Raw genomic sequence first — 14,470 nt, 5'->3', positions numbered from 1 at the left:
TTTTCTTCTCTTGTAATTTTTTTCTGGTTTTGGTATCAGGGAATACTAGTTACATAGTATAAGGGGAAAAGTTCCCTCTTTGGTGTTTTGAAAGAGTTTGTGAAGAATTGGTATTGACTCTTCTATAAGTGGTGTAATTAAGCAGTGAAGCCATCTGGGCCTGGGTTTTTTATTTTGATGTAATTTTTAAATTACTATGAATCCAATTTAGGAATTGCATTGACTCTAAAGATAAGTTTGGGAATTAATGCTATCTTAATGACGTTAAGTCTTTCAGTCTATGCACATCCATTCATGATGTGTGTCTGTTAAAGGTATGTCTTCTTGAGTCAGTTTTGATAGTTTATATCTTTCTAAGAATTTGTCCCTTTCACTTAAATTATCTAATATATTGGCATATAATTGTGCACAGTATTCCTCTGCAATCCCTTTTATTTCTCTAAGGTCAGTAGTATTGTTCTTTCTTTCATTTCTGATTCTAGTAAATTGAATTTGTTGGGGTTTCTTTTTCTTGGTCAATCTAGCTAAAAGTTTTCTTAATCTTTTCAAGGGACCAGCTTTTGGTTTCGTTGATTTTCCCCATTCTCTTGTCTGTTTAATTGATTTCTGCTCTAATATTTATTTTTCCCTTCCTCTGTTTGCTTTATGTTTAGTTTGCTCTTTTTTTAAGGTTAGGTTATTAATTTGTGGTCTTTATTTTCTTTTTTAAATATAGGCATTTACAACTATAAAATTACCTCTAAGCACTGCTTTAATTGCATCCCATAAGTTTTCTTATATTGTATCTTTCATTTATCTCAAAGTATTTTCTAATTTTGTTTTTGGTTTCTTCGACCCATGTTGTTTATTTCCTAATTTTCTTTTATATTTAAGTCCATATTCTACATGGAATTGATTTTTGTGTAGACTGAGGCAGAGGTCAAATTTTATTTTTTTTCCCCTTAAGAATAACTAATTATTTGAGACGATTTATTGAAAGGATCAATCTTTTCCTGTTATTTGGCCACCTTTGGAAAATAATTCCAGTGTTTAGATATGTCTGCTTCTGAATTCTGTATTCTATTGATCCATTTGTGTATCCCTGCTCTCAATACCACACTGCCTTAATTAAAGTTTCATATGCAGAGGGTCTAGCAAGTTCTGCCATCTTATTGGTGTTCTTTAAGGGTATCTTGGAGATTTTTGGCTCTTTATCTTTCATTATGAATTCTAAAACAAGCCTGTCAAATCCAAACACAAAAACAAACTTGTCAGGATTTTAATTGTGTTGCTTTAAATTCATGAATGAGTTGGGAGATAACTGACATTTTTATATTAAGTCTTTAAAACCATGAGTATGGTATCTTTCTCCATTTATTTAGATCTTTGATTTCTTTCTTTTATTTATTTATTTATTTTTTTTGAGATGAAGTTTCACTCTTGTTGCCCAGGCTGGAGTGCAGTGGCGTGATCTTGGCTCACTGCAACCTCCACCTCCTGGGTTCAAGCAATTCTCCTGCCTTAGCCTCCTGAGTAGCTGGGATTACAGACATCTGCCACCACACCCAGCTAATCTTTTGTATTTGTAGTAGAGCCGGGTTTTTGCCATGTTGACCAGGCTGGTCTTGAATTCTTGACCACCTGCCTTGGCCTCCCAAAGTGCTGGGATTACAGGCATGAGTCACCGCGCCCAGCCAGATCTTTAATTTATTTCGCTCAGCTTTTGCGCTTTGTTTTCTATTGTATTGGTCTTTTTTTTTCTTTTTTTTTTTTTTTTTGAGACAAACTCTGGCTCTGTCGCCCAGGCTAGATGGAGTGCCATGGCTGGATCATGGCTTACTATAACCTCTGCCTTCCAGGCTTGAGTGATCTTTGCACCTCAGCCTCTCAAGTAGCTGGGACTACAGGTGTGTGCCACTGTGCCCAGCTAATTTTTAAAAAATTTTAAGATAGAGACAAGTTTCACTACATTGCCCAGGTTGGTCTTGAGCTCCTGGGCTCAGATCTGCCTGCCGTAGCCTCCCAAAGCGCTGAGATTATAGGCATAAGCCACCATGCCTGGCCTTTGTATTGGTCTTTTTACATGTTTTGTTAGATTTGTTTCTAGGAATTTGGTATTTTGTTTGCCATTGTAAGTGATATCTTATTTTAAATTTCATTTTTTGACTCTGTAGTGATACAGAACTACAACAGATTTTTCTTTTTCAATTTAAAGTCATTCACTGTTCATTAACTGACCAATGACAAAAATAATCACAGTGGATACCGTAGTTCATCCTTCTGCTAAGCCTGTTGATCTGGTCTTCCCTGTTGCCAGCATCTCCACCTTCTACCAAATGGGTGGTATTTCTCATCATTCCACCTCAGGGAGAAGATAATTTGAAGGGCCACAGAAGCTGTTTGCTTCTTTGAAGTGTTTTCCAATAGTATAGATCTCATGAATCTGATCTTGCATGCAGATGATGCCATATTTACCAAGAGATCAAGCAGTCAGAGTGTTATTTGTGAAGGCAATCTGCTTCTTACTGATTTTACCACAAGTATGCTTGTAGATCACTTCATTAATTGACCTTAGGTTTGGATACTCCCATGTCATGTATGCTTTTACAGTCCTCACCATGTTAACTGAAGCCTTCTTGAGCTTAACAAAGGTACCATGGAAGATATGGCAAAGGCAAGGCTTCAGACCACTGGGCCCACACCATTACCCCTGATTCTGATGACAAATGCCAATTTAAGGTTCTACAGGTACATAGAAGTTGCCAGCTTTCCTTGCCATCCCAGCCACTGGAGTCTCAGGTCTGTACATCTGCCTGTAGTTCTTGTGGTAGTGCTTAGCTGTTTCAAATAAAAGCCTCCTTGCCTTTTTTTTTTTTTTTTTTTTTTTTGAGACGGTGTCTAGCTCTGTCATCTAGGCTGGAGTGCAGTGGTGCGAAATTGGCTCACTACAATCTGTGCCTCCTGGGTTCAAGCTATTCTCCTGCCTCAGCCTCCTGAGTAACTGGGGTTATAGATGTGTGCCACCATGCCTGGCTAATTTTTTGTATTTTTAGTAGAGATGAGTTTCACCACATTGGTCAGGCTGATCTCAAACTCCTGACCTCAAGTGATCCACCTGCCTCAGCCTCCCAAAGTGCTGGGATTACAGGCATGAGTCACTGCATCTGGCCACCTTCTTGCCTTTTGAAGCCTCTTTTGGAAAATTCCTTTGCTTTGCTTTTCCTTAAGGGGTTCTGGCACAGCTGGAACCTTTTTTTCTTTTCTTTGATACTTTTCATGGTTCCAGCTGGGAAAGAGTAAATTCTACAGTACATTTTTTAAATTGACCTAGTAGGATCAGCAGGGTGTGCAGGGTGTGGTAGCTCATGCCCTGTAATCCCAGCACTTTGGGAGGCCAAAGTAGGTGGATCATTTGAGGCCAGGAGTTTGAGACTAGCCTGGCCAACATGGTGAAACCCTGTCTCTAGTAAAAATACAAAAATTAGCCGGGTATGGTGGTGCACGCCTGTAATCCCAGCTACTCAGGAGGCTGAGGTGGGAGAACTGCTTGAACCCAGAAGTTGGGGGTTGCAGTAAGCCAAGATTGTTCCACTACACTCCTGTCTAGGCAACAGAGTGAGACTGTTTCTCAAACTAAAATTAAAATTTAAAATTAAAAAAAAAATTGACCTTGGATCAATTTAAGAGGTCAGTTTAAGAGATCTTGCTAGATTCTCTTATTTGTTTAAGTTACATTAAACAATTTTTTAAAGTAACAAAAATAGTATATAAGTATGGTGTACAACATGATGTTTTGAAATATATATACATTGGGGAATGGTCACATCGAGCTAATTAAAATATGTATTACCCACATACTTTTTTTTTGGTGAGAACACTTAAAGTCTACTCTCTTAGCAATTTTCAAATATATAATACATTGTCGTTAACTATAGTCATTGTTGTACAATAATGTTGTACATTATGTTGTACATAATGTATACCATGTTGTACAATAGATTCATTGAACTTATTCCTTTTGTCCAACTGAATAGTGTATCCTTTGACCGACATCTTCCCAATCTTCACCCTCCTGGCTCCAGGCCCTGGTTACTACTATTCTACTCTCTGCTTCTATGAGTTCAACATTTTTAGATTCCACATACAAGGACATCAAATGATGGTTATCTTTCTGTGCCTGACTTATTTCACTTAGCTAATGTCCTTCAGGTTCACTCATGTTGTTGCAAATGATGGGATTGCCTTCTTTTTTTAAGGCTGAATAATGTTAGTTTCATTGTATATATACCACATTTTCTTGATTCATTTGTCTGTTGATAGACACTTAGACTACTTCTATATCTTGACTGTTGTGAATAATGCTGCAGTGACTATGGGAGTGCAGATACCTCTTTGACATACTGATTTCATTTCCTTTGGATAGATATCCAGTGGTAGGATTGCTGGATCATATGGTTGTTCTATTTTTAATTTTTTGAGGAACCTCCATACTGTTTGCCATAATGGCTATACTACTGATTCACATTCCCACCAACAGTGCACAAGGGTTGGTTCCCTTTTCTTCACATCCTTGTCAATTCTTGTAATCTTTTGTCTTTCTGATAATAGCCATTCTTACTGGAATGAGATAATATCTCATTGTGGTTTTTATTTGCGTTTCCTTGATGATTAGTAATATTGAACATTTTTTCATAAACCTGTTGATCATTAGCATGTCTTCTTTTGGGAAATCTCTTATTAATCCTAATAATTTACCTATAAATTCATTTGTATTATATATATAATTATATCATCATTTTATTTCTTCCTTTCTAATTCTTACAATTTTGTTTCTTATTGCACTGGCTGGGGCCTCTAGAACATTGTTGAATGTTTGAAATACCCTTATAAGGTTTTTTATTTCAAAGGAAACTCTTTTGATGATAGTTCATCGTTAAGAAATGGTATTTCGGCCAGATATGGTGGCTCATGCCTGTAATCCAAGCACTTTGAAGGCCAAGGCGGGCGGATTACCTGAGGTCAGGAGTTCAAGACCAGCCTGACCAATATGGTGAAACCCCATCTTTAAAAAAAAATTAAAACATTTAAAAAAAAAGAAATGATATTTCATCATTAAATATGATGTTTAATGTAGATTTTTAAAGATATCCTTGATCAGATTAAGGAACTTCCCTTCTAGTGTTAGTTTGCTGAGAGGTTTTATGAGGATCAGATATTGAATTATAACATCTTGTATTCTTCATCTATTAAAACGATCATATCATTTTCTTTTATTCTTGTGCCAAATTATTTGAAGTATTTTCTATTGTTAAATCAACTGTAGGCTGGACATGGTGACTGACGTCTGTAATCCCAACACTTTGGGAGGCCAAGGCGGGCATATCATTTGAGGTCAGGAGTTTGAGACCAGCCTGTCCAACATGGTGAAACCCTATCTCTACTAAAAATACAAAAATTACCTTGGTGTGGTGGCATGTGCCTGTGGTCTCAGGTACTTGGGAGGCTGAGGTGGGAGGATCACTTGAGCCTTGGAGACAGGGGTTGCAGTGAGCCGAGATGACGCCGCTGCACTCCATCCTGTGCTGGAGACAGTGCAGACCATGTCTCAAAAAAATAAAAAGTTAAAGAGATCTTTAAGATCTTAAGATCTTTAAAATTCAACTTTATACTGGAATAAACCCAGCTTCATCATGGTTCATTCTTCTCATTATATATCACAGGAACTAGTTAGCTATTATTTAATTTGTTGCATCAATGCATATTGGTTTGATTGGTTTATAATTTGCTTTCTGGGATAGTTTTTGTCAGGTTTTGGTGCAAAGGTTATCTCAAAGGAAAATGAGTGAATTGAAGCAGGTACCATATGTTTCTATTTTCTGGAAGCATTTGTATAAGATTGGCTTTTTTTTTTCTTAAATGTTTGGTAGACCTTATTGTTAAAACTGTCTGTGTTTGGAAGGTTTCAGATTGCTTAATTCAGTTCCCTTAATGGTTATAGGACTATGCATGTTTTCTGTTTCTTCTTGTGTTATTTTTGGTAACATGTATTTTTCTAAAAATTTGATAATTTTATTTACATTTTCACATTTTTGTAGTCTTTTTTAAAAACCAACTGTTGTTTTTAATCCTATTATATAACTTTTTAAAATTAATCTATATACAAGGGGTCCCCAAAAAGCTCAGAGAAAATACATATTATGAAAAAACTGGTGGGGTGCAGTGGCTCACGCCTGTAATCCCAGCACTTTGGGAGGCGGAGGTGGGTAGATCACGAGGTCAAGAGATCGAGACCATCCTGGCCAACATGGTGAAACCCCGTCTCTACTAAAAAATACAAAAAAAAAAAAATTAGCTGGTCGTGGTGGTGTGCGCCTGTAGTCCTAGCTACTCAGGAGGCTGAGGCAGGAGAATTGCTTGAACCCAGGAGGCGGAGATTGCAGTGAGCCGAGATTGCGCCACTGCATTCCAGCCTGGTGCCTGGCGACAGAGCAAGACTCCGTCTTGGAAAAAAAAAAACAAAATACTGTGCATGTATTTCAGTTTTTTTCTCCACCAAAATAAACTCATACTATTTTATTAAAACATATCTGGACAGGATCTAGTTTGAGGCACTAAGAAGGATAAGACATCAGTTTCAAAAGAGCCCCTATCAGAAAAACATGAATTCTGCTAAAATTACAGCAAGAACAAACATCAAAGTTATGGCCTGGGTGTGGTGGTTCATGCCTGTAATCCCAGTACTGGGAGGCCAAGGTTGGAGGATTGCTTGAGCCCAGGAGTTTGAGACCAGTCTGGGCAACATAGCAAGACCCCATCTCTACAAAAAAGAAAAATAATTAGGTGGGTGTGGTGCTGCATGCCTGTTGTCCCAGCTACTTGGAAGGTTAAGGTGGAGGAGTGCTTGAGCCCAGGAGGTCAAGGCTGCAGTGAGCCATGATCATGCCACTGCATTCCAACCTGGGTGATAGAGTGAGACACTTTCTCAAAAAACAAAAACAAAAACAAAAACAAATAAAAGAAATTGTCAGCATCATTGTATTGTGATCTGAGTTTGATAAATTTCTTAAGCTTTTTTGTGTGTGTTTGATTCTGTTTTTTTCTTCTTTCTCCTGGTTCTCTCTCATGGAGTCCAGTTTCTATACATAACCAGTACATCAGGTTATGTTTGTATGCTGGACACAGTATTTTAAAAAATGCTTATAGAAATAATTTAAAATCTGCAATGAGGTACTTTCCTCTCTAAATGATATGCATTTGCTCTGCCAGATGAGTACGAGGACTGTAAATTTGAGACCACCTTAGACCAAACTTAGGCTTGAGATTCCTTGAACCACTCATAGGATTCTAACTGGGCTGTCATTCTGCACAAGGGATATTCGAGTTCCATTTTATCCTTCTTCTGCCAGCATAGCTCTTTGGTAGTTCCTGCTGATTGTGGGAAGGGTCTTTCACTAGACTTTCCACCTTGTGCTGGTACTGGGCTTTGTTTTTTGTCCTTGTCACTTGAGACAATGTGGTCTCAAAATAGATCGAATGCAGATACAGATATGCCAGTCTATCTATCTTCTGTTAGGCCAGACATTAGAGGTTTGCAAAAAATTTAAAACAGTAATATTATTCTCACTAAATTTTTGATTTGATAAATACGGTTATTTAAAGTAAAAATTATGTATTTCAATGTGTAGTGGGGTTTATTATTGTTATTTTTAAACTTTTTAAAATTTTTAATGTTTTTATTTTCAGTAATGACGGGTTGCTCTGAAATTGAGACGAAATGTTAATTCCACCATATTTTAAGGCATATTATTCCTACCATTTTCAATGAATTGAATACTTTAAAATTTGTTTTAATTTCTACTATGATAAATATTGATGGCTATAACTCACATAAACAAAAATTGTTTGAGATCCTTTATAGAGTATAACAGGGATCTAGAGATCAAAAAACTTGAAAACTGCTGATATAGCCTAGTATTACCCAAAACTTTGGAATTGTACTGTAGACAAGAGAAGAGTGATTAAAAAAAAACAATGCTGAGCAGACATGCATTCCCAACTATGAGATCAGGCAGAATGAGTTTGTGGTAGTTAGTGAAGAACAATCAAGAATTTAATGATTTTATCTAGAAAAGCTTAGCAACCCACTAATAGAAATATAAAAAGGATGAAAGGAAGATTTCTCAAAATCTCCTTTCAGATTAAAGAATCAACCTTAATTCTTAAAGGCTTGGCTCCTTAATCACCTTTGACACTGAAAGAAAAAACTAACTCTAGGAATCTTCAGACTTGAGTACCCCAGTTTTCAAACTTGCTGCTTAGTATAAGTTTCAAGTCCCTTAACTTTTATAAGCCTCATTGTTTTCATTTATTATTGCCCACATTTGAAAATGTGGGCAATAATAATTACATTGACCTAGAATCATGAGGATCAAATGAAATAGTTTAATTATTTGTAAATTATAAACCATTGTGTAAATATGTGATATTAGAACGATACACTTGTCATTTTCATAAGCCTTTCTTTTTTAAATTTCAGGCAGAACTCAAAAGCTTGATGGACAATGCTTCTTCATCCTTCGAATTTGCTAAAGAACTCATCAGGCACAATCTGGTGAATAACAGTTTCCCGTCTTGACTGACTTCAGTCCTACTCTGCTTTGGTACATCACAGCAATTAGAAAGATGAATAAAAGGAGATGCCCCAGCAAATAATGCTTTACTCCAAGGGAATGCCTCCTCACTGTGGAGGAGATAAGTTTTAAAATATTAGTTTGTTTCCTTAAGGAAATCCTTGTTGGGAGAACAGGAATATATATAATATTTGGAAAGAAGCACAAGGCAGTGTAGATCCAAGTGTTTGTTTTTTTGGGAAGGACAAAGGAACGTATCCCCCTGTGGATTAAAATAAATGGCAAATATTTTTGCATCTTTGAAGGATGACTGAGATTTAGAGGGTTCATTCTAGTCAAGGACATGGAGATAGAATGAGGATGACATATGTAAAAGATTGTGAGCAGACTGATCTTACTGAAATAGTAAATTTGTACTGGGGAATAGCAGACACTTAAGTTGGATGTGTGGTTGGATTTAGGACTAGATTATGCTTCTGTTGACCCACGTAATAGAGTGAGATGCAGAAAAGCTGCTCTCAGTTCAGATACCTGGGATCACCGGGCAAATCATCAAATACTACTGTGTGATATTCTTCATCCAAAAGTGGCAATAATAATAACTATGCTTTTTCCTTTTGATTCTCTATTCCTTTTTGTAGTACCAATTCCTCCAGTAAACCACAGCTGTTTTAGACTCTCCCCTTCTCTTTATCTCCAATATCTATTCAGTTACTAAATCCTATTCTCTTCTTGTTGTCAATGTCTTATATTTACTCTCTTTCTTCTCTAATTCAGGCCTCTATCATAGATACAGTTTTATTTGGATAGTTTCTACTATGAGTTTCTGCATCTAACCTTTTAACTTCAAATCTAGTTTATAAATTGAAACCAGATTAATTTTTGTGAAAAATTATGGGTTATATAGTAGTCCAGAATTTAAGCTTGGGGAAAGATAAAGGTTTGAGAATAGATTTAGGAGTTATTCTGAGAGTCTTGACAAATTAATATGGAAGGTTTCCAATTGCTGAAGTGAAATAAATCATGTAGAAAGGATTAAAAATAGAAAAATATGGTTCCAAAACAACATCTATATTTCTAGGACTGGAGGAAGGAGTATTAGCAAATGAGACAACAAAGGGCAGAGAAGCAGCAGCTAGATAATGTAATGTCATCTACAACTACACATTTTAATCACCTGGGAGGTTTTTGAAATTCATGATGCATGGGCTCCTTATTTAATGGTTGGTCTAGAGCCCAGCTATCAGTATCTTTTTTAAAGCATCCCAGGTGGATACAGCTAAGATAAAGAACCACTGTATGGGCCAGGTGCAGTGGCTCACACCTGTAATCCCAGTACTTTGGGAGGCTGAGGCGGGTAGATTACTTGAGGTCAGGAGTTTGAGACCAGCCTGACCAACATGGAGAAAACTCCATCTCTACTAAAAATACAAAAATTAGCCAGACATGGTGGTACATGCCTGTAATCCCAGCTACTCAGGAGGCTGAGGCAGGAGACTTGCTTGAACCCGGGAGGTGGAGGTTGTGGTGAGCTGAGATCATGCCATTGCGCTCCAGCCTGGGCAACAAGAGCAAAACTCCATCTCAAAAAAAAAAAAAAAAAAAAAAAGAACGACCATATGACTAAACAGAACGTATGAAATTGGGATAATTCTTGAAGAGTGGGATTTTAAAAAGAAGTAAGAATATGGAAATTTTTATTTAAGTTTTTTCTAAAAAACACATATTTTATGAATTTTTTTTTTGAGATAGAGTTTCACTCTGTTGCCCAGGCTGGAGAGCAGTGGTGCAATCTTGGCTCACTACAACCTCCACCTCCTGGGTTCAAGCGATTCTCCTCCCTCAGCCTCCTGAGTAGCTGGGATTGCAGGTGCGTGCCACCACGCCCAGCTAATTTTTGTATTTTTAGTAGAGACAGGGTTTCACCATGTAGATCAGGCTGGTCTCAAACTCCTGACCTCGTGATGCGCCCGCCTTGGCCTCCCAAAGTGCTGGGATTACAGGTGTGAGCCACCATGCATGGCCACTCTTATAATTTTTTAAACCTGAAAAATATCAGGGCAATATAAATGCTTGTTAAAAAACATCAACTTTTGATGTTAGATTTGAGGTCAAAATCAAGTTCTACCATGTACTAGCTTTGTAACTTTGGATAAGTCACTTAACATTGCTGAGTCTCAGTGTTCTCATATGTGGAACAGGGAAAATGAACGTACTTATCTTGCATTTTTTGTGAGGATTAAGTGAGGTAATATGTGTAAGGGGCTTCACACAGTATGCATTTAGAAAATGGCATTGTTATTCTTACTGTCATCTTGTAGTCATCAGTGTCAAAACTGCAGACATATCATGGAGCAAGAGGACAGAAAAGTCCATTGAATTTGGCTAAAGAGATTAATTTGTGACTTGTGAGAGTAAGTTTATTAGTATGCTGAGAGCAGAAGCCAATGTTTTGAGAGGTTGAGTGAGAGGATGAGAAGAAAGTAGAAGCAGTAAGCCACATACTTTTGAAGTGTGGCACTGAAAAAGAGAAAAATAGGGCACTATCCAGAGGAAACAATGGAGCCAAGGGGAAGATTTTTCAAGAGAACAAAAGCTCCTTGTGTATGTTTAAAGTTGAGAAGTAGGACCCGGGCTTTGGGAAGATTGAAGATACAGTGATTAATGGAGAAAAGAGGTCCAGATGGAGTTAGAAGTCATGGGATCAGGAAGACAGGTGAATGAATTAGTCTTGGCAAAAGAAGGGAATATCTCAAAGAGGAACCAAAAAAGATTACCAAATAGATATTTTGGGATAGAGAGAAGAAACTATTTAGTTCATATGGGATGACTTTGCTTTCTGTACATTTATTTATGAAACAATTTGCTATATTCCAGACACTATGCTAGGCTCTAGAAATACAACACTACACAAAATAAATTGTCCTTTCATGGTTGAATTTTTTAGTTTGGTTTTTTAGCTTTTCTTTGTAACATTTATTATCATCTGATAACATATTTATTTGTTTGCTTTTTGGAGGTCTGTCCCCACTTGAATAGTCCCTATGGTGACAGGGGAGTGACCAGTTTCTGCTATAATCTCCGTTCTGGTTACAGTAATGGGCATGTAGTACACACTATTAATTCAATGAAATATTGAAATATTTGCTACACCTTTAGCCCACTTTAACTCATTTAATCCTCATAATAACCCTAAAGGTAGGCATTACTAATGCCATTTAGAGATGAGGAAACAGGCTCAGAAAGGTTATATAAATTCCTTCAAGGAGTTTTTGATGTAGAATGTCTATCTAGAAAAGTGTTTTATTAGTTATTGGGTACTTTAAGAGTTTTCTGCAGTTCTTATGAAGAGGAAAAGAGATGTACACAATAAGTGTTATGATTTTATTCTATTTCTTATAGTTATTTTGTTTTTAAAATTTAAATTTTTGTGAGTACACAGGTGTATATTGCTGTAATTTAGATCATGGCTTACTTTCAATGAGATCATGGTCATGTGTACAGAGAGCTTCAAAAATATGTTCGTCCTTTCAAAAAATAACTGAGTGCCGACTATACTAGCCACAGTTCTAGGGACTGGGAGTACACAGTAAATGCAAAAGTCCTTGCCATATTGTGGTGGACATAACAGATAAACAGATAAAGAAATATACAATAAAATAAAAATATAAGTGCTATGAATAAAAATAAAGAAGGGCAAGGCTATAGAGACTGATAATGGAGATAGGTTTTATATAGGTTTAAAAATAATATGTTTAATTATGACAGGGCTGTTAAGAAGGATCAAAAGCAGAGAGGAAAGAAAAGAAGAGAGAAGGTAAAAAGCATAGGGATTAGGTAGTCAATAATAAATTCAGCCAATAATAAAAGTTCTCAATATATCAGCTGGTTCCCACAGCTACTTTAGTCAAATATCATGAACCCAGTTATATGTGGCAGCTCCTTAAACATTGTCACCAATAAATATATACATCATTATTGCCGTATTTATTGCCGTATCGAAATTGCTATCTCTAGGTTGTTTTCCGAGGAGGTGAAGGGGCTTTGCAGGTTTTACCTCCCCTGGTTGATGTCATTCCTGAAGCTAGGCTAAACTTGGTGATTTACTACCTTCGTCAAGGTAAGAAAAATTTGTCCTAGTCTTACTTACAATGAGATATTTTAGAATATTTAAATATGTCTGAGTGAACTACTTGTTTCACTTTTTAAATCCATATTTCTAAAAATATATTTCCAACAAGTTCACAGAACAAGTTTATTGGTGCTTGTCTGTTGTGCCTTTTTTATCCTCTTTCCTATTCTGTTGCTTCCTACCTTCTTCTCCCTCATTCTGTTTTTTTCTTTTTTCCTTTTATTTTTCTGTCCTTTATTCTCTTTCCATTCTTTCGTTTTCATTGTTTTTTCCTCCCCTTCCCTTACAGTTCTTCTTTATTTTTCTAGTTTTCCCCATTGCATAATGTACATCCACATTTTCTTGTGTCTTTTGAAAAAATTATTAACTGATTTTTATTTGCTTTGGTTGTCTGCCTTTCTGTTTCTTTGTACCCCAGGCTGATTATGAGAAATACTATAATTCAAAGAGGATGTGATATTTATTGCCCCAAAGTAAGATTAAAATTGTTAGACACATGCCTAAAGCAGCCTTTTCTAGCAGCTATGAGTACAGGGTAGCAGCCACCATCCATTTGTGGTGGCATTCGGTCATGGGCTCTGGAAACCAGCCAGGACAACATATTCCTCATGGAGGAAAATATATTTATTGAAATAAGAACATGTACTTGCAAAAAGTCCTATTTATTTTATTTATTTGTTATTATTTTGAGATGGAGTCTTACTCTGTTGCCCAGGCTGGAGTGCAGTGGTGCGATCTCGGCTCACTGCAGCCTCCACCTCCTGGGTTCAAGTGATTCTCCTGCCTTGGCCTCCCAAGTAATTGGGATTACAGGCATGCACCACCATGCCCAGCAAATTTTTGTATTTTTAGTAGAGATGGGGTTTTGCCATGTTGATCAGGCTAGTCTCAAACTCCTGACCTCAGGTGATGCACCTGCCTTGGCCTCCCAAAGTGCTGAGATTACAAGCGTGAGCCACCATGCCCAGCCTCTATTTTATATATAAGCAAAAGGAAATATGTTTTGGACAAGAATGAAATAAACAGCATACATATTTTATAAATTACTTTTATTATGGAAAATTTCAAACACAAAAATAAATAGTACAATAAACACCCAAATACCCCAGATTCAGCACTTTTCAAGGTATTTCCAATCTTCTTTTTTCATTCAGTACCCCCTTTTTGTTCCTGAAATGTTTTAAAGCAAATCTCAGACTTGGTATCATTTAATTCCTATATATTTAGTATAGCTCTCTCTTTTAAAAAAAAAATGGTTACTTTTCTTATCTAATACAATGCCATTGGCATAGAATGCCTCCTCCGTGTTCTTAGGTTCAACATTTTTTAAAGTGCTTCATGACTTTAATATGAGTTTTCTAAGGATATTGGTTATCCTTATCATAGCTACTCAACTCTGAACATGGAGAGTTAGAAGACAGATAAAACAGATCATATTTCCCGTGAATATTTAAGTAGTGAAGGATCTTTTCGGAAGGACTGCTTCAGAAGGGTTTTCTGAAATACAGACTAGTATAATTACTTATTTGTTGTATTTCAGATGATGTACAAGAAGCTTATAACTTAATTAAGGATCTGGAACCTACTACTCCTCAGGTAACTAAGAATGTTTTACATTTTTACTAACCAAGTTCTGCTGAAAGTAGAACTTCAGAAATCTAGTTGGAAGTCATATTAGAGAAGATTAGGCAGACTACTGCCTGTAGAATCTCAGGAAAAGAGCATATAT

General features: G+C 36.6%; 1 protein-coding gene across 2 annotated transcripts in view; it reads left to right on the top strand.

The window, feature by feature from the left end:
* Window positions 1-14,470, top strand: part of IFT56 (intraflagellar transport 56) — a 64,887-nt gene that overhangs the window by 22,722 nt on the left and 27,695 nt on the right. For both annotated transcript variants that reach the window (XM_064372972.1, XM_021665299.2), the window contains exons 8-10: window positions 8,516-8,590; window positions 12,627-12,729; window positions 14,282-14,337. In XM_064372972.1, the coding sequence (XP_064229042.1) occupies window positions 8,516-8,590; window positions 12,627-12,729; window positions 14,282-14,337 (234 nt within the window). The remainder of the gene's footprint in view (window positions 1-8,515; window positions 8,591-12,626; window positions 12,730-14,281; window positions 14,338-14,470) is intronic.

This window comes from Aotus nancymaae, unplaced genomic scaffold (genome assembly GCF_030222135.1).
Source record: "Aotus nancymaae isolate 86718 unplaced genomic scaffold, 86718_ANA_hifiasm-v0.15.2.pri h1tg000002l, whole genome shotgun sequence".
NCBI lineage: Eukaryota > Metazoa > Chordata > Mammalia > Primates > Aotidae > Aotus > Aotus nancymaae.
This window is presented reverse-complemented; position numbering and strand designations above follow the sequence as displayed.